Consider the following 17,687-nt stretch of genomic DNA (forward strand, 5'->3'; position numbering starts at 1 on the left):
TGCCTTGAACACAGCTAATTAAGAATCTCAAGTTCCATACAGAAACAGAGTAAGTTGATTGCAATGAGTTCCAGTCTTTTGATCACTCTGCGAAGTGATTTCTCAGGGTAAATTGACAAACTAGTCTCTGATTATTATTTCATTTTCCATATCAAAAGAGATGATACACTGACAAAGTAGACTGAATATTTCCATTTTCCCACTGAAGTAATTTGTCTGTGCAAATTGATACAATAATCTAATTATAATTTAAATTATCCTGGAAGTTAAACATAGTAATAGTTCATGAATCATGCAAATACAAGTGATGTTACCCCTACACCAATGATTTTTATATATCAGCATATTGGTACTGTGTTTTATGGATGAACAACTATTACAAAAATACGTATTTCTAAAGTTACCTTCAGTTTTTTATTTAAACATTAAAAAGTTGAAATGAAAAGACAAATATGTATTCAAGCCCCTTCCATACATTGATATAATTCGCAAATAAAACTCTATAAAAAAGTCATATAATCAGGCACCATATTTTAATAACCTGTTATTTTTAGCAATTGTTTTACTGCACTAATTCATATCATTATATATTGATAGCTCATGTAATGAACTGCTTCTCGTAAAAAGTTGCTGATATTTAAAAATGTGTATAAATTCTTATTGTAATATTGATTGTGATCTTTGAGTAAAATCATGAAGAATTAGTATCATTTTATATTTTATTATCTTTTTCAATAAAATAGGATGTCATTGTTCATTAAATTATTCAAAATTTTATTGTTTGTCATTCACATCTGTTATATCTAGTTCGATCTGATAAGAGTTTGAAATTGAAATAAACAACTATTCACTTAGACTTCTAAAGTACTGTTGACATTACAGGAATAAAGCATTTAGCCAGGGACTGTTCACTTCACACCTGTCTGTATATTTATAAACATTTTTTATACTTTCAGGCAGGGAAACTTATATTTTTGTGATTTCTATTGTTGTTTAATTCAATTTCATCTTGTATACATTTTTTTCTCTTCTTTCTTATCTGACAAGCTCTCACTGCGTAGACTGACCTTAAACTCCTAATTCTGCAGGCTCAGCCACCTTATTGCTGAGGTTGTGCCGGCTGTCCGCTGAAGTTCAGCCTACAATTCCCACTATTTAAACTACCAATCTTCTGTCATTTCTATGTGCAGTGAAGATTATCAGTTGCAGTCAATTGTCAAGACTTTTGCCTTGTTTCAATGTTCATTGATAAAGCATACACATGATTTATACATTCATGAAAAGACCTGTTAAAGAAATAATATAAATGCTTAAAAGGTTTCTTAAGTTAAAATCATTATCTTGGATAACATAGAAATAATGACCTGCTTTCCCCACAACAATAGACCTGTAAAGTTATTAATTAGTATAAAGCTATTTTATAGTTTATTAATATTATCAATGAAAGTATGCAAAAATTTATCTATATATTTAATAGAAGATAGTTTCATAGTCTCCATCCATAGAAAATTAATGTTTCTTGCTTTTAATGTTTGCATTTTATTAATACTCAAACCCATTGTTAGTTATGAGAGTTCTTACCTGATGCAACAGAATCAGAAAAGATTAAAAAGAAACAAAATATATTTTGTTAATGAAATTATCGTTGAAATTGGATGTTCTGTTGGTCATGGAGAAACAGAATGTGATACTGTAAAAAGCACTTTTTGGACTGTTTTGTCCCATGGAATCTCTATAACAATGCAACAATGTTTATTATTTGCATACGCATCCAGTATTTGATGTGTCATTGACTATTTACCTTGTACTTTTGGTATGTTCCATGTTCACCACAGAATTAGATGAATTTCTTTTTCAGGCCCATTCCGTGAACATAGACTATTTTGAACATCTAGCTAGAAAGTCAGTTAATCAATGCTTGAAGAGCAATTATCTAATACAAGATCAGTATATTTTACATGTTAGTATATTGATATAAATCAGTATGTTTTTCTTATACACATTGAATATATACATTATATTAGACCAAATAGAACTGTGCAGTATTGAACATAAACAGTAATTGTGTACATAGGTCTTAATATTGCAATAAACCCTCAACTACTGCTTATTAGAAGCTATAACCTATGTGCTTTACATATTTAGATGTGTTGGACTGTTAGTTTAAGGCAAGCTTAAGTAATATGAAACTAATATTAAATTAATGTAATGTTCTGTGTGCTATTCATACTCTTGAAGTTTGATTATGAACATATAACACAGCAGTACATATAGTTGAAGTGTTGCTAAAGGCATAAGACATAGCTAAAAGAATTTTAGAAGTACTTATAAGAAGGGGTCACAATTAATAGATGGAGAGACTGTCCTCCAATGGACAATGGACAATGTATGTATGAGATGTTTTCATATACATTAGTGGATGAAATGGAAGGCTTGTAGGTTGCCACACAACTGGGGAGGGTGTGCAGAAAGCCCCATGGAAGCAAAGGAGCTCATATTCACATCAAACACTTTGGTCTCAAACAAGTCCTTAATCTTGACACCTTGAGCTATTACCATGGAAACTACTTTCAGCTAATTTCCCTGTTGCTCATTCTTCACCTTTCTACCAATCTGCGGCACCTGTGATAGATCTTCAGATTTGAACATGCCAGAGCTGACTTCAGAAAAAACCACCTGCTCTTGCAATTTCAAGTTGAGAGGATTTATAGTTTGTGAAGCCATTTTCCTTTGGGATACATATTTCAAACTGCTCATGTGGTAAGTGTGACGCCCCTTTGGATTTAACTTAATTCGCTTGACTTAATTATCTTTTACAGTCTCGTAGGCTTTTCCCATATGCAGGCATTGTGTGAATGCATGCCTTTGCCTGCAGTGTGTCTGAGGGCTTTGTGCAACTCTTCTGAGGATGATCTTCTTTCTCCAAACCTGGGAGACCATGAGGGGAGGAACGACGAGGAGCAATTCGTTTCACACTAAGCTAGGATTTCATTGATGCAGCTGCAGCAACTCTTGCCCGTTTCAGATCATCACAAGGGAACCATTATGCCCGGGTGCTGCACCATTTCCCACTGTATACTCAAGCTCTGCTGTACCTTGCCATTTCTAAGTAGGAAACCACACTTCTGTGTTGTTGGGAGTCTTGTTCTTAACGGATATCTTCCTCCGTGACTGCCCTTTTCACCTCACATAAATGGTCATTGAAGGAGCAGAGGCTGACTTCAGAAAATCTGCCGTTTCCAGATGACAGAGTTCTACTTCAGCATTTAGGAAGGCAGCTAGCTCCCAGCGTCCACACACACAGTGGTTGCTCATAGTTAAGCCCGTTTTAAAAATGCCTAAAAGTCTTTCTGTTCCTATGACTGTTTTAATCTCAATGATCATGCTAACTATGTTTATTTGACTCAGTTTATGAGTCGTTTAGAGAGCACAGTACCTTGGCTTTGGTATAGATGTGTTTGGCTGTTATTTCTTTTCTAAACCCCCAAATGACTGTGTTATTCATCATTTCACTACTATTTGTACCTGTTTGTATAATCTTTACATTCTTTTTATTTTACTCGACGTTTATTCATAATTGCTTGCCTCACTGATAAATTTTGCATACATGAAGGTTTATAGAACTCTATTGTAGTCCCTGAGGACTTGATTTTCTGGTTGTTTGAAGCAGTGTTCTTATAATCCTCTTAAGATGTATGATGACTTTAAAAAGACAATTCCATTCAGATTTTCATCCAATTAGGCTAGCATTTGACCCACTACATATTAATTCATGACAGTGCTATCCTGAATATTGAATTCTGTAAGAAAAATCAACCAATACAGAAACCTGCAGAATCTGTACAAATAGGAGTCCTTGAAAGAAAGCATGCTTACTTTCCACCAAGAGAATAGGATTTTCATGACAAAATAAGAAAAATTTCTATGGCAATACTGAAAACATTAGTAATATGTACCGACAATTACTGACCAACAAAATGTTAAAGGAAAAATCAATAAGTTATTGGTTATGAGATAAAGAGAAATTATACTGTATAAATTAAAGAAATCAATATCAAGATATTTTATAAACTTACAAAATAAATATATATATATTGGTTCACAATGCACAAAAGTAAGCATTGCTAGAAAATTTGACTTGGGCCGTGATTTAAGATGTCTATCCTCACTGTGTCTATAAGAGGATGAGTTTGCTCAGCTTTGCTTTTTTTCCACAGGGTGCTTCCTGCTGCATCCCTTGAATCATTCAGTCCTACATTTATTCATTCATCCACACAGCAATTGTGTGTCAGCACATGGTGTCCAACCTGTAATAAGTACCAGAAGTAGCAAACAAAACTCAGTTTCTTGGAATCTTGATGAGCCTACAAACAAGATATGAACTCTGATAAGTAAGGTGCATACATCGGGCACAAGGCTATCCTACTGGAGGGAGATCTAATTACTCTTAATGAGATCAGTGGAACCTGGTGACAAAGAGAAAGTAAATATGGATCAGGGCTGCTTTGTGGTGTTAGCTCAAGTGGTCTAGGCATCCCATTCACCCTCATGTAAAACCAGATGCACATTTATCAGCTGGATATGTAGTTACATCTTCCGAGATATATTAGGAACCTGGAGACTGGGAAGTTCAGTGGGATGATTGAGAAACATCCTCCAACATCCTAGGTTATAATAATCCTCAAACTAATGGTAACTGATATAAAGGGATTATTGGAAGCGAGGGGATAACATTAAAGGGAGAGAATCTTGAGAAATCAGGACCCCATTTGTGACTTCTAAATAGAAAAATATTAAATTTACAGATATAATTGTGTACAGAAATAAACTTTTTGGTGATTGTTGAAATACATTGTTGACTAGGTTAGAGGCGACGCTCTGCCATAGCCTGGCAGCTTTTTCTGAGCTTCGCAATATGGAAATCCCTCCCTCCCCAGCAAGGCTTCCTGTTCTCTATCTAACTTTATCAGGAGGATGTCCCTAGGCCTGAAGGACTGACCTTATCTTACCTTAGCTGTCTCTAAACTAGATGCCCGATTCATCGTTGACTTGACCTTTGGCACGGATTGATGTTAGAAGACTCGTGCTAGGGGCTCTGCTATGGGAACCTACTGCCACATAGCAAGCCTTGTGATAGGAGTGCACTACTTAACCCAAAATAGGTTTTGTCTCTAGGTTCCCCAGTATTATATATTCCTTTTACTCTGGAATAAAGTTGAGATGATTCACTCTTTCCCCTCTAAAACTGATGTTCTGCAGGCCAAAAAGGAAAAGTGAACACCCTTAGATGATTTTATGTTTTAATTGGAAATATATTACAAGAGTTTTTTTTAGTAAATTTTTCTAATGCACAACATTTTACTTATTAAAATAATTCACATAATCTTACAACTTTCAAAATATCTATATGTACACCGGGCTTAGAATTATACAGTCAGTTTTAATTTTGATTTTCAAAATGAGGTTAGACTTAATGGTCCCCCAATGTCACATTGAAACAGTCAGAAACAGATGAATTCACTGCACTAATCAGGTCTGGATAGAGAAAGAACATTGTTGAGATAAGAACAACATGTCCCTTTGAGTTTGACAAGCAAGGTAAGGCATGGTATCAGAGTAGTGTCAAACCCACATCAATGCTAGATTCACAAAGCCATCTTTAGCACTTCAACTTCTTTTAAGTTTTATCTTTGAGATGGAAGCACAGCCTGAGTTCTGTACTAACACTAATACTGGTTTTCAGCTCCCCTGAGACCCTCTAAATTGTAATTGTGTGGAAAATTTGCCTGATGTTTAGTTGTCTCACTGGTGGTTTACTTGTAGTATTTTGAGTGGAAGTATGAGAACATTAAATTTTTCTATTTGTTCTCTATTATTATATAAAAGAGACACCACATTTATCAATGCAAAATAGCAACCACCTCTTAGCTCACACAAGTGTGAGACCCATACAAGTATAGGTCTGTGGTTCTGATCAGGGTACTCTGCAATTGAAAGGATGGTTTCAGACAGGCTGAGGTCATGTCTTCAGGCTCTGGGAAGAATCTACTACAAACTACATTTTGGTGGTTGGCAGAATTAAACACTTGTGGTTGCAAACCAAATCTTCTTCTTACAGTGGGTGTCAGGTGGGAGCCAGTCTCATCAACTAGGGTCTACTATCATTCACTGCTGTACAACCAGAGACCCATTCAATCCTGCAGACATATTGCAAATCCTCCTCATACCCCAATCTGTGATTTCTCCTGCTACTAGCTAGAGATGTCTCTTAATGGGATCATATAACTAGTTCAGACCCATCCCAATAGTCCCTCTTTCTTTTTCAAAAATTCTTATTGTATATTCACGTACAGTTAAAGATTTCTGTGATGGCTATTTTTAGTTGTCAATTTGACCAGCTCTGGCATTAACTAAGAAGCTTCTCTCTTTATCTCATTGCTTTCCTGTCTCCTTGGATAGTTAATTATACTGTTTGTGATTCAGTTATTCTACTCACAGACTCATTTACCCTTTTTGTCAATTCATCTTTGCCATTGTAGCCTCTTTGGCTGCTACATTTCTTCATAGATAGTAGAGCCCAAGTTCTTCTGGCTTCCAAATTGGAATAAAGACCAACAGCTCTCTAAGAATCATCTAGCCTTTCAGCAACCGACTTGGACCACTGAAGCACGCAAGTGTCGCAGGGAGCCTCATGGTCATTTCCAGCCACTTAGCCCTGAAATAATCACACATGAACTGTATTAATTAAATCACTGTTTGACCCATTAGCTCTAGCTTCTTATTGGCTAACTCTTATATTAATTTAACCCATTTCTATTAATCTGTGTATCGCCACATGGCAGTGGCTTACAGGGTAAAATTCCCAGCATCTGTCTCTGGTGGATCCATGACATCTGTCCCCATGCCTTCCTTCTCACAGCATTCAGTTCCATCTACCCCTCTTACCTAAGTTCTGCCCTATCAACTGGCCAAGGCAGTTTCTTTATTCATTAATGGTAATTACAGCACACTGAGGGGACTCACACATCACATAGGCCCAGAGACTGGTTAGCTACTAAGTTCTGAACTTCTTCAATATGAAGGAGCCACTGATGAACTCCCCATGGCATATTGCATATACCTCTGTAATAAATCTCTGTCTCTCTGTGTGTCTACCTGACACTCCTTGTAAATATCTCTCTTTGTATTTATCTCTTGCTCCCTGCCTTCCTGTCTACTGTAGGTTCCACATATGAGAAAAACTTATTTGTCTTTCTGAGTCTCACTTACGTGTCTTAGTATGATGATCTTCATACCTCTCATCCATTTTCCTGCATGGGAGAACAAAACTTCACTCTACATATTTACCATATTTTCTTTACCCATTCACCTGCTAAAATTAAAATGCTTCTTTACAATAAAGGAAACAATTGATAGTGTGAGAAAACTGTACAGAATGGTGATGTGGGATTCCCTTCTGTATGCTGTGAATGCCATTGGTTAATAAAGAATCTGCTTTGGGCCTATGGAAAAGCAGAATAGGGCAAGATGAAAATTCCAAGCAGAGATAGAGGAGAAAGTAGGTAGAGTCAAAGTGATGCCATTTAGTCGCACCAAAGGAGATAGACGCCTGGGAACTTTACCTGTAAGCCACGAGCCTTGTGCTAAAATGTAAAATAATAGAAATGGGTTAATTTAAGATATAAGAGCTAACTAGCAATATGGATAAGTGTAGACCCATATTTCTACATGGTATGTCAGCCAGGCTATCAAGCCATAGGGCCTACCTGAGATGGTCACGTGACCTTTCAGACAGGCTTTCACTACCTAACAAATGGTCAGGATGTTGTTTTGCACCCTTTTTTGTAATTTGGAGGATGCCTAATAGAGAAGTTAATTCAGCCTATGTGACAGGTAGCATACAGAGCACACAGGTGGTTGTGGACTTTACTAAAAGCCATTCACCTGGTTACCTAGGAGACAGTACGCTAATGTGTTTACCCCTCAGTTTATGTTTTGGTATAAAAGCTGTTTGGAGAATAAAGCGAGAGGAATTCTTCAGGATGTGAACCCAGGATTACCAGAGGGATCTCTGAGAATCTACCTCCTGATAAAGCCTGTGGGTTGTGTCTGTATTCCCATACCTTCACATAGGGCAAGAAAAATAGTTTATGTTGGGGTCTGGTCAAGAGAAATAATTTATGGTCTGGCTAGCACTGGGCCCCGACAGGTAAGTGATTGACCAAGCAGTGTTTTAATTAATACAGTTCCTGTGTGGTTATTTTGAGTCTGTGTGGCTGAGCACAAATCAGCAGTCTTAAACAACAGAATGGGAGAAACCTCCCCCTTTAAGTCACCTCTGCCTTATGACATTACTTAGTCATGAAAAAGGTGTTACCATCTCTACAGTACAAGTGAAAACCAGAGTGTGTTCACTAACAAGTTTCAGAATCTTGGGAAAATCACTCAAAATTTCTTGGGACTTTCTATATAACAGATGAGGTGAATTTTGCTAAGGCCACCAAAGAATTTTTCCCCTTGATACATAGTCAACTCATACCTTGGCGCTGATACTGCTCTATATACTGTGAATTTGTGTGCACAATGCAACTGACGGTATAGGATTTCCCTACAGAATACATGATTTTATGTCTGATGTCTTCCCTCTATCTCCCCCTAGTTAATTTCATGATAGTTATGTAGCGAGTTGACTATTGCCCTTTAGCTCTTTCCTCAATGTGGCATTCTCTTATGTAAGAAAGCTATCAATTTATAGGTTCCTGTAAGTCCATACTCAAAGCCGCACTTGTAAGATACCTTCCTATCACAGTTCATCATCCATCTCAATAACTTCCATGGACTATTGCATATTTTTCTTCTATAATCTCTTTATTATCTTAAAACTTATCACTATTCAAAATATTTTGGTTGGTTACATCATCCACTTCTTCACATTAGAATATGCTCTTTGGAAGTCTGGGGTATTTTCCTTACTTCTTTTCTACCTTGAGTTAGTTTTCTCAATATTCAGAGGATGTCTTGGACCTTATTAGCCATTCAATGAATGTTTGGTTGAGAGGATAAATGAAGTCTATATTTTTTATGATCTGTCTCACGCACTAAAATGTTAGTTCTAGAATCTTGGGGAATTGGTTTTTCTTTTCACTACTTTATCTCCAAGTAAAGAAGATAAATATCATCTATTATTTATTGAATTTGTAGGTCAGAATTAACTTGATTAAGGCAAATGAAGAAAAGACTGACAGATGAGTTCATAGGTTCTCTCTTGAACAATGTGAGTATGCATTACACACACAAAAATACAATAAAATGTAATGTTTAAATCATGGAAAAGTTAAGACATGGGCAAGACTTAGCATAGCACTCAGGCAATGTGAGGCCAGGAAGTAACTGTGGGAGAAATATTTGTTAATGGACAAGCCAAAACTGAAGCAATACATTTGTATTGTGTTTAGTTTGTATGGTTTTGGGACATTTAATATTTTTAGATACATAGAGTAGACATAGTACAATTTGTTGACATATCTCACTTTTTTATCATTCTGATATTAAGTGTGAAGTACATGCATATTTTAGTCATTGATGAAACACAAAAATCCCACTAGTACTAAAAGTGTTGTTGGTTTAGTTGCATAATTTAGTGTTGTGTAGTTAGGAAGGAAATCATGTAATTTAATAGAGTACATTTGGGAAGTTTACCCTGGGTGTCTGTGGTGATTTGACAGATGATTATTCCCCATAGGCTCAGGTATTTGAATACTTTGTCCCCTGTTTGTGGAGTCATTTGTAGTAGCTGTAGAACTCGGAGGAGGTGTTGCCTTGTTGGAGGAAATAAATCCCTGAGGGGTTGGATTTAAGAGTTTGTCACATCTTCCACTTTAAGTTTGTTTTCTTTGCTTCATGGTTGCTAAAGGTGTAATCTCTCAGCTTCCTTCTTCTGCTTCCATGCTTGCCTGTTGCTATGCCTCTTCTAAATGATGGACTTTAGTTACATGAACCATATGCCTAAATAAATGCTCTCTTCCTTAAGTCACTTTTAGTCATGGTGCTTTGTTATAGCAATAGAAAAGTCACTTATCCACTGCCCCTTAGAATAGGACAGGGGAGAATTTTGTTCACTGGTAAAGTCCTAGTACATTCCAATGTCTTGATGCTGTCACAATCACAGAAGATGTTTCTAGAGTGAAAATATATAAACTGACTAGATATGAAACAATCCTAAAGATGTATGTTTTCCCTCTTGATCTCAACTAGCATAATAGCTCATATTGATATTTTGAGAGGAATGTTCAATAAAGACGGCTAAAGACCAAAAACTTTCAAAAATAGAATAAAGACAAAAGAAAAAGTTTCCAAGAGAAACATTCAAAGCATCAAGACATGCATATGATTAAAGGAAGAAATCATTAAAGATAGCAAGCAACAGCAATGGAAAAGCAATGCATGCCCAAGAGAAGGGAAAAGAAAGCACAATGTTCTATAGAAGCCCAATGATAGAGCAACCATGTTAGTCCACAGGTCACTATACCGTGGTTATTTCATGCATTATATTGCAGGTGAGACCACTACCAAAACCTCCAAATGCAGTTCTGATTTATCCTGTTTTCAATGAACTCTTCTTGAATATTTCTTAGTTATGTATTACTCATATGATGTGGGATACTCCTCTGTATTGTGATTACCATTAATGAATAAAGAAAACTGACTTGGCTAGATAGGACAAAACAGAGTTAGGTGGGGAAAACTAAACTGAATGCTGGGAGAAAGAAGGGTGGAGTCAGAGAGAAGCCATGGAGGAACAACCAGAGACAGACACGCTGAAACTTTGCTGGTAGGCCATGATCTCATGGTGACTGATGCACAGATTGGTGGAGATGGGATAAATTAAGATGTAAGAGTTAGCCAATAAGAAGCCAGGACTAATGGGCCAAGCAGTGATTTAATTAATATAGTTTCCGTGTGATTATTTCAAGGTTGAACAGCTGGGAACCAACAGCAGGCTCCTCCAACAAATTAACGTGCCAATGTGGCCAACTAAAATTCACTTAAAAACCTGAGAAAGCTTGAAAAGGAATTCTAGACACAAAAATACAGAGTTAAACATCAGCCTTTTGCTGTTTGCTGGCAGCGTGCTGAAGCTCCATTAAGAGAGGTTCTTCTGACCCAGCGGTAGCAGAAAAAAGCCACTGCATATTGAAATGCTAGCTTTCTGGGCCATGCTGCCAGCACAAACTCTGGCTCTTTTAGGTTTAGGAGGCCAAGCATTTAAGAGGGTTTTTTAAGCAGTGTTTTACAAACTGCTCAATGGCGCAGCATAGACCCACTGCATATCTGGATTACATATATTACTGTGATTTCTTTGAATTTTTTGACTGTGAAGGAGTTAAGTAACCATATATACTTTAAAGGTATCTTGATTTCAAAATATGGATCTAAGGATATGTTGCTTTGGAAAAGAGGTTTTTCTTTTGTTTCCACAGAGGATGAGAACCTGTGGATTCATTCCAGGCTAATGTGGTTTGATGAACCAAGATCCCCTGAAAGATAGCTTTCAACACATTACTTTCAAAAACCTACTTTGCTCAATAAACAGCCAGAAGTAGTTTAGAGATAATGACACCCATATTCTCAAATATCATTTATAAATGTTTCTTTACATTTAAAGTGGGATATGCTATAAAGATTTGAATTAATATGGATCTTGATTCATTGATACAAATTTAAAGTCAATTTTGTTATACTGTGTAAATGTATATTTCTGCCTTGATTAAGATATTGTGTATGTGCAGCTCATTAAAAATGTATAATTAAGAAATGTAGATTAATAGATAATCATCTATAATAGTGAAAGGCTCATAGCCATGTTAGTTAGATTTTCTAGATGTACAGAGATGCATTTCAGATGGATAGGCATTTTTCTAACCTTTTAAAGACTACAGAATATCGCATTTAAAATATTTTAAGAACTTAGGACTTTTTATGACACATCTGTTCCTGGTATCACCAATAACTTCAAGAGGAAGATGGACATGAAAGAGGCTCCTTATGGAGTTTGTTAGCCATTTGGGTATAAACTGCTCTTGCCTGGATGGCTTGATGAACTGGACATGCAGGACATGAAGAGTAATGATTGCTGAACTTGCCTAAAGATGAGATGATCCTTCCGGGTTCCTGCTTCATGACAGAGTCTGCTAGACATTCTGTAGGACACAGAAGAAAGTGACTGACAAATTGACAATATAGGCAGAATGTTCTTTAAAATTTCCTGCTTCATGGAAGTATCTGTTGGATACTATGGGCCAGTAGGCTGAAGATGGATTCCCCAATGGTACAGTAGAACTTTGGGTGACTGTTCAGACAGTGAGATGTCTCTATCAATTCTAGAGTTTTGGAAGTTGTTTACAATGCTCCTCTTGTTAATGTAGGTAATATAATATCCTTCTGGAGTCTTTGATGGAGTTAAAGAATTTATAGTTATAGTTTCCCTTAGTTATGGTAAAATATAAAGTAGATATAAATATTGTAACTGTAATTCTTGCTTGTTACCTGTTTTGTCATATGTAATTTTACTATGTTAAAGTTAAAACCTTCTTTTTCATTTAAATAGAAAAGAGGAAGTGATATGAGATTTCCCTCTGTATGCTGTGATTACTATTAATGAATAAAAAACCTGTCTTTGGTATGTGCAGGGATTAGAGGTAGGTGGGAAAAACTAAACTGAATGCTGGGAGAAAGGAAGCAGAGTCAGGGAGAAGCCATGTAGCCCTGCCAGAGACAGATGCCAAAACTTCACCCAGTAAGCCACAGCTTCGTGACAATACACAGATTAATAAAAATGGGTTAAATTAACTTGTAATATTTAGCCAATAAGAAGCTACAGCCAATAGACCAAGCAGTGTTTTAAATATTATAGTTTCTGTGAGGTTATTTTGGGTCTGAGTGGATGGGAAATGAACAAGCAACCTCCTCCAACATCATAATGTAGCTTTCATCAAACTCATTGACTAGTTTTTTAATCAATTGATTTATGACATATAGAAGCAATCAGCAAACATCTGGTGAATAATAAATGAATTGATTCTACACTGGATATTCTAGGCATTGTCTGTGGATGAATAGCTCACATGAATTTTTATAAGTAACACCTAATAAATTCATCAATACTTATAATGAGTTACTTAAAAAAAGACAGGTTTAATTTGGAGGGCATTTCTTTGCTTAATTAAAATTACCGATACAATTACACAACCAAGGTCAAGAACAGTTAAAACTCTGTCTAATTTCATGTTTAGGTAATTATATATTTTCTTAAATATTTTGTGCTGATCAAGAGAATTGAAAATAATCATTTTAAAGGAGTTATCCCCACAGAGCAAATCATACAGATTTTCTTTTCATGGGCAAGCTAGAGGAAGGTTCATGGAAGCAAAAGCAGCATTGGGTTGCTGGAAATTGTGGTTAGGAAAAGGAAAAGGGAAGAGGGAGAAGATCTGATAAAGAGTAGTTGAGCTGTTACTAGGGTCACAGTACAGTGTATGCTTGGGTGGAGTGTAACAACGAAGCCGTATGTGTACATTAACAATGATGATAAATGTTGCAACACATACCCAGGTGCAAGTGTGTATTCTTCTGTGAAGTCCTCCTCATCATCAAGAGAAATCTACTTATAGGCTTCCTGATATTGAAGCAGTGTTATCCAAGTTCTGGGACATAAAAAACTACTTAAAGTCTCATCTTTGCTACTAGTTAGTTCGGGGACTTTGACCAAACAATTAAGAAGAATAGTGATCATACAAAAAGGGATTGTTGAGAGTTTGAGTTTAATACCCCAAATGGTGGCAAAGAATGCAAGCTCCCCAGAGAGATGTTGCTTTCATTTACTTATAACATCAAGTTGTGTCATTCTATGCAACACTCTGGCAGTTGGTACATACCTTCTATGTATCCTGCCACCAGAGACACATCTCCTGATGACTTTTCTGTCCATTTCTAATTTCCAGAGTGTTTAACATTGACGTACCCATCCCAGTTATTTGAAATCTAGTAATTAAGTCAGTAAAGTATACCTACTTTTCCTTTATCAGAATGAATGACTCCCAGCCTATTTACCTAAAAGATACTGCGAGTGAATTGGATCTTTTCTGCTCAAATTTTTAACTTATTACTAAGGCATGTTATTTTCATTTTTGTGGATATACACTGCTCATATGTACAATGATTAAATAAGGTTAATTAGCATTTTTATCTTCTTAATCATTAATCAGTTTACATTTTATGAACTTTTGTGTTCTTATTTTTAACTCATTCCATATATCTATCTCTCTATTCAGGGTCCTTCATCTGTTTTTTTTTTTTCATCTTCTCCTCACCTCGCCCTTTCCCATTGATGATGATTTCTGTCTCACCCTAGTCTTCTGTGAGATAACTTTCTGGTTGAGTGAGAAATGTGATATTTGTCTTTATGTATCTAACTTATTGCATTTAACATGGGGACCTTCAATTTTATCCAAGTTGGGACTTCAAAAATATCTTTGGAAAATGATTTCATGTCCTTCAAATTACCATCAGTTTATCACTAGATCATATAGTAGTTTAGGTTTTCATCTTTAAAGAAATATGTATACTACTTCCCCTAACACCTCCACCAACATTGTATATAGGTTCCCTCTCTGTACTTCATTGACAGCATGTATTATTTTATTGACTTTCAGATAATAGCCACCCTCCAAAATTGTTTTGTCACCACAGAGTAACTCTGACTTTTTAGAAAATATTTTTAAAGGTGAACTAATTGAATAGAAAACAATTAGAGAAATTTAAGATATTGGTCAAATAGAACTTCTATTTCTAAAAACTTGCAATGTAAATACACTGGTACCTCAGAAGATAAAAGAGTCTATGAAATTCCTTTTGAAACCTGAATGAGTCCTGCTATGACTAAGGCTGTGTGTCCTGCTCTGGTGAGGAAGCTGTGAAGGGAGGAGGCCTATGGAACATGTGCAGGCTAAGCTTAGAGCTGACAGAAAGCTGAGGAAGACATTCTTAGGCTAGTTCTTGGAAGACTCTTAATTACTGAAATATAATAGTTCCCTCTCAGGAAATATTTACTTGAATCATGACAAATATTAAACATGAGTTCTTTTCATCTTACATTAGGCTTAGCCAAAATTATTCTAATAGAAGTATAGGAAAAACAAAATAATTCACACCAAAGACTAAGTCTATTAAATTTGCAGACTGCAGAGGACCACTATTATAGACACGCATGTTCAAATAATTGCACTTTGATCTCAATTTCTTGTCACTAAAGCACATTTTTTTTTTGTAATCTTTGTGGAATTCAACTGTTCTAGCTACAACATAGACTTACCTGAGCATTCCTATCAATACATTTAATGACAAGTATGTTCTTATTATGTGATTATTAAAAATAGGCAGATTAATAAAATGGGAGAAAAATAGCTTAGATTCAAATTTAACTTTTGAATTATGTTCAAGAGATGAAACACTTAAATATATCTGACCTGCCTAGAAAGATGACAGCATGATTCTGCATTTTCCTGAATCACAACTTCTCCTTGATTTACACACAAATGAAGAGAGAGATAAACAGACACAGAAAGACAGAGACAGAGATAGATAGATGATAGATAGAGAACAGAACAATAAATCGTCTTAAATTTCCTTAAGTGTATGGCTGTAGAATTTTATGAATGCTTGAAATTTACAACCTAAATGAAAGCATCTATTTATAAACTTGGAGGTACCTATTTAAATGCAAATAGCAGGGTTTTCTCTGTTTAGTCATGTCTATCAAGCAGACTATATGGGAGACATGACACTTCAGAAGTCCCATTGACTTTCATCTATAATTATTTAGAAAACTTAGATATGATCATTGCACTACTCAATGTGATTCTCAGCTGACTGTAGAATGCATGGCATTAAGATACACATCATAGTTTATTGTCATCTTTTAATGGCAGCTAGCATTTCAACAGTTATGATTTAGTGCATGTGGATATTTGCCAAAAGAGTGATGGCACATCTACTTGGCTTAGGAAAAAAAATTCTTCAACAGTAGAATGTCAAAAAAAAAAAAAAAAGATGAAGTTGGAGTGTAAAGGCAACTTCATGAGATACCATTTCAATATTTGAAGCCAAGGAGTTTATTGTAGAGCTTGAAATTCAGCAACTCATGCATACACAGGGACGATAAATAGCACATTTTTTTTTTTAAAAAATTAGAGACAAAACATCTTTCTAGCCATCCAAAGAAAGCAGAACATCAAACATGTTGCATAGTATTTAAATCACCACTCATGCAAACAAGGGGTTGAGTCCTAAGAAACAACATTGTTCACATAGTTTTCAATTTTAATGAATAGTTTTAACGAATTGCATTTAGAGGTGTGGTTTCTCCAAGTATATATAAATGGCCTTGTGCAGCTGAACTGACAACATTGTTCTGCAGCTGCAAACCAAACCTACCACTCCAGACATTATGAGCTACTACAGCGGCTACTACGGAGGCCTGGGCTACGGCTATGGTGGCTTTGGGGGCCTGGGCTACGGCTATGGAGGCTATGGCTGTGGATGTAATGGCATCCGCAGACTGGGCTATGGCTGTGGTTGTGGAGGCTATGGGTATGGCTCTGGCTACGGTGGCTACGGGTACGGCTCTGGCTTTGGAGGCTATGGATATGGCTGCTGCCGCCCTTCATACTATGGAGGGTATGGATTTTCCAGCTTCTATTGAATAAATATTTGAATCTATAACCCATGGGTTACTGTTCTGTGATGCCTTATTTTTTTCTAAGCGTCTTTACTCTGTGACCTGCATTCTTTGCTTTTTCTCTATCCAGAACTTTACTTCCTTTTGTATTACTTTGTTTCTGTAAATAATGCAGAGCATAGTAGATGAAGCCTGAATCTTTGAGTGTTGATCTTCAGGGATCTATTTCTATATTACCTGGAAAGTTATTGTTTTCTCACAACTTTAATAAGAAACTTTTTCCTGACACAATTCATTTGCCTTAACCTCAGTTGTTTTTTAAATTTTTTCTTTATTTTTAATTTCATTTTGCATTCTAACCTCAGTTTTCCCTCCCACCCCTCCTCATACTCCACCACTTCCAACCCAGCCCACCTCCCATAGACTCCGACCAACAGGTAAAGACTCAAATGGGGGGTCAACAGTGTCTGACACGTTAAGTCAGGGCAGGACCAAGACCCTACCCCTGCATTAAAGCTGAGCTTGGCATTCCAACGTAGGGAATGGGCTCCCACAATCTAGCACATGCTAGGTGGGTGGTGGTCCCACTGCCAAGTGCCCTCAGAAGTCCAAGTTTTACCACTGTCCCTCACCAAAACATCAGTTCTGCAACAAAAATAATTTTGTTGGATTTGTGTGGCTATGTGTGTTTTTTCTTATCAGTAAGAAATTCAGCAAATGTTGATTTATTAACCCCATCCTCTACCTGTTTTTTTCTTTCCCATCTCTGTTTCCACTGACCCATCTTTCCTTGCTCCCTGTGGCTTAGCAGTTGTCTTTGTCCTCTTTATCACCCTTATACACAAATTCCTGTACTTCTAGTTCCTTCAAAATATAATAATTCTATGTCCAAGGATTCAAGAAGCATTTACCGAAATAGATCAATATAGTATTAAATTTTAAGTAGATTATA

General features: G+C 36.2%; 1 protein-coding gene across 1 annotated transcript; it reads left to right on the forward strand.

The window, feature by feature from the left end:
* The first annotated feature begins 16,489 nt into the window (after nt 1-16,489).
* On the forward strand, nt 16,490-16,772 carry LOC125392564 (keratin-associated protein 19-3-like). Its single transcript, XM_048422374.2, has one exon. It carries the CDS (start codon nt 16,505-16,507, stop codon nt 16,757-16,759), a length of 255 nt encoding a protein of 84 aa, XP_048278331.1. The 5' UTR covers nt 16,490-16,504; the 3' UTR covers nt 16,760-16,772.
* The last annotated feature ends 915 nt before the right edge of the window (nt 16,773-17,687 follow it).

Source organism: Myodes glareolus, chromosome 2, assembly GCF_982192425.1.
Source record: "Myodes glareolus chromosome 2, mMyoGla1.1, whole genome shotgun sequence".
In the NCBI taxonomy this organism is placed as follows: domain Eukaryota; kingdom Metazoa; phylum Chordata; class Mammalia; order Rodentia; family Cricetidae; genus Myodes; species Myodes glareolus.

Excerpts from the sequence above, each read along its gene's own strand:
- LOC125392564 (XM_048422374.2), top strand. The coding sequence starts at position 16,505 with ATGAGCTACTACAGCGGCTACTACGGAGGCCTGGGCTACGGCTATGGT.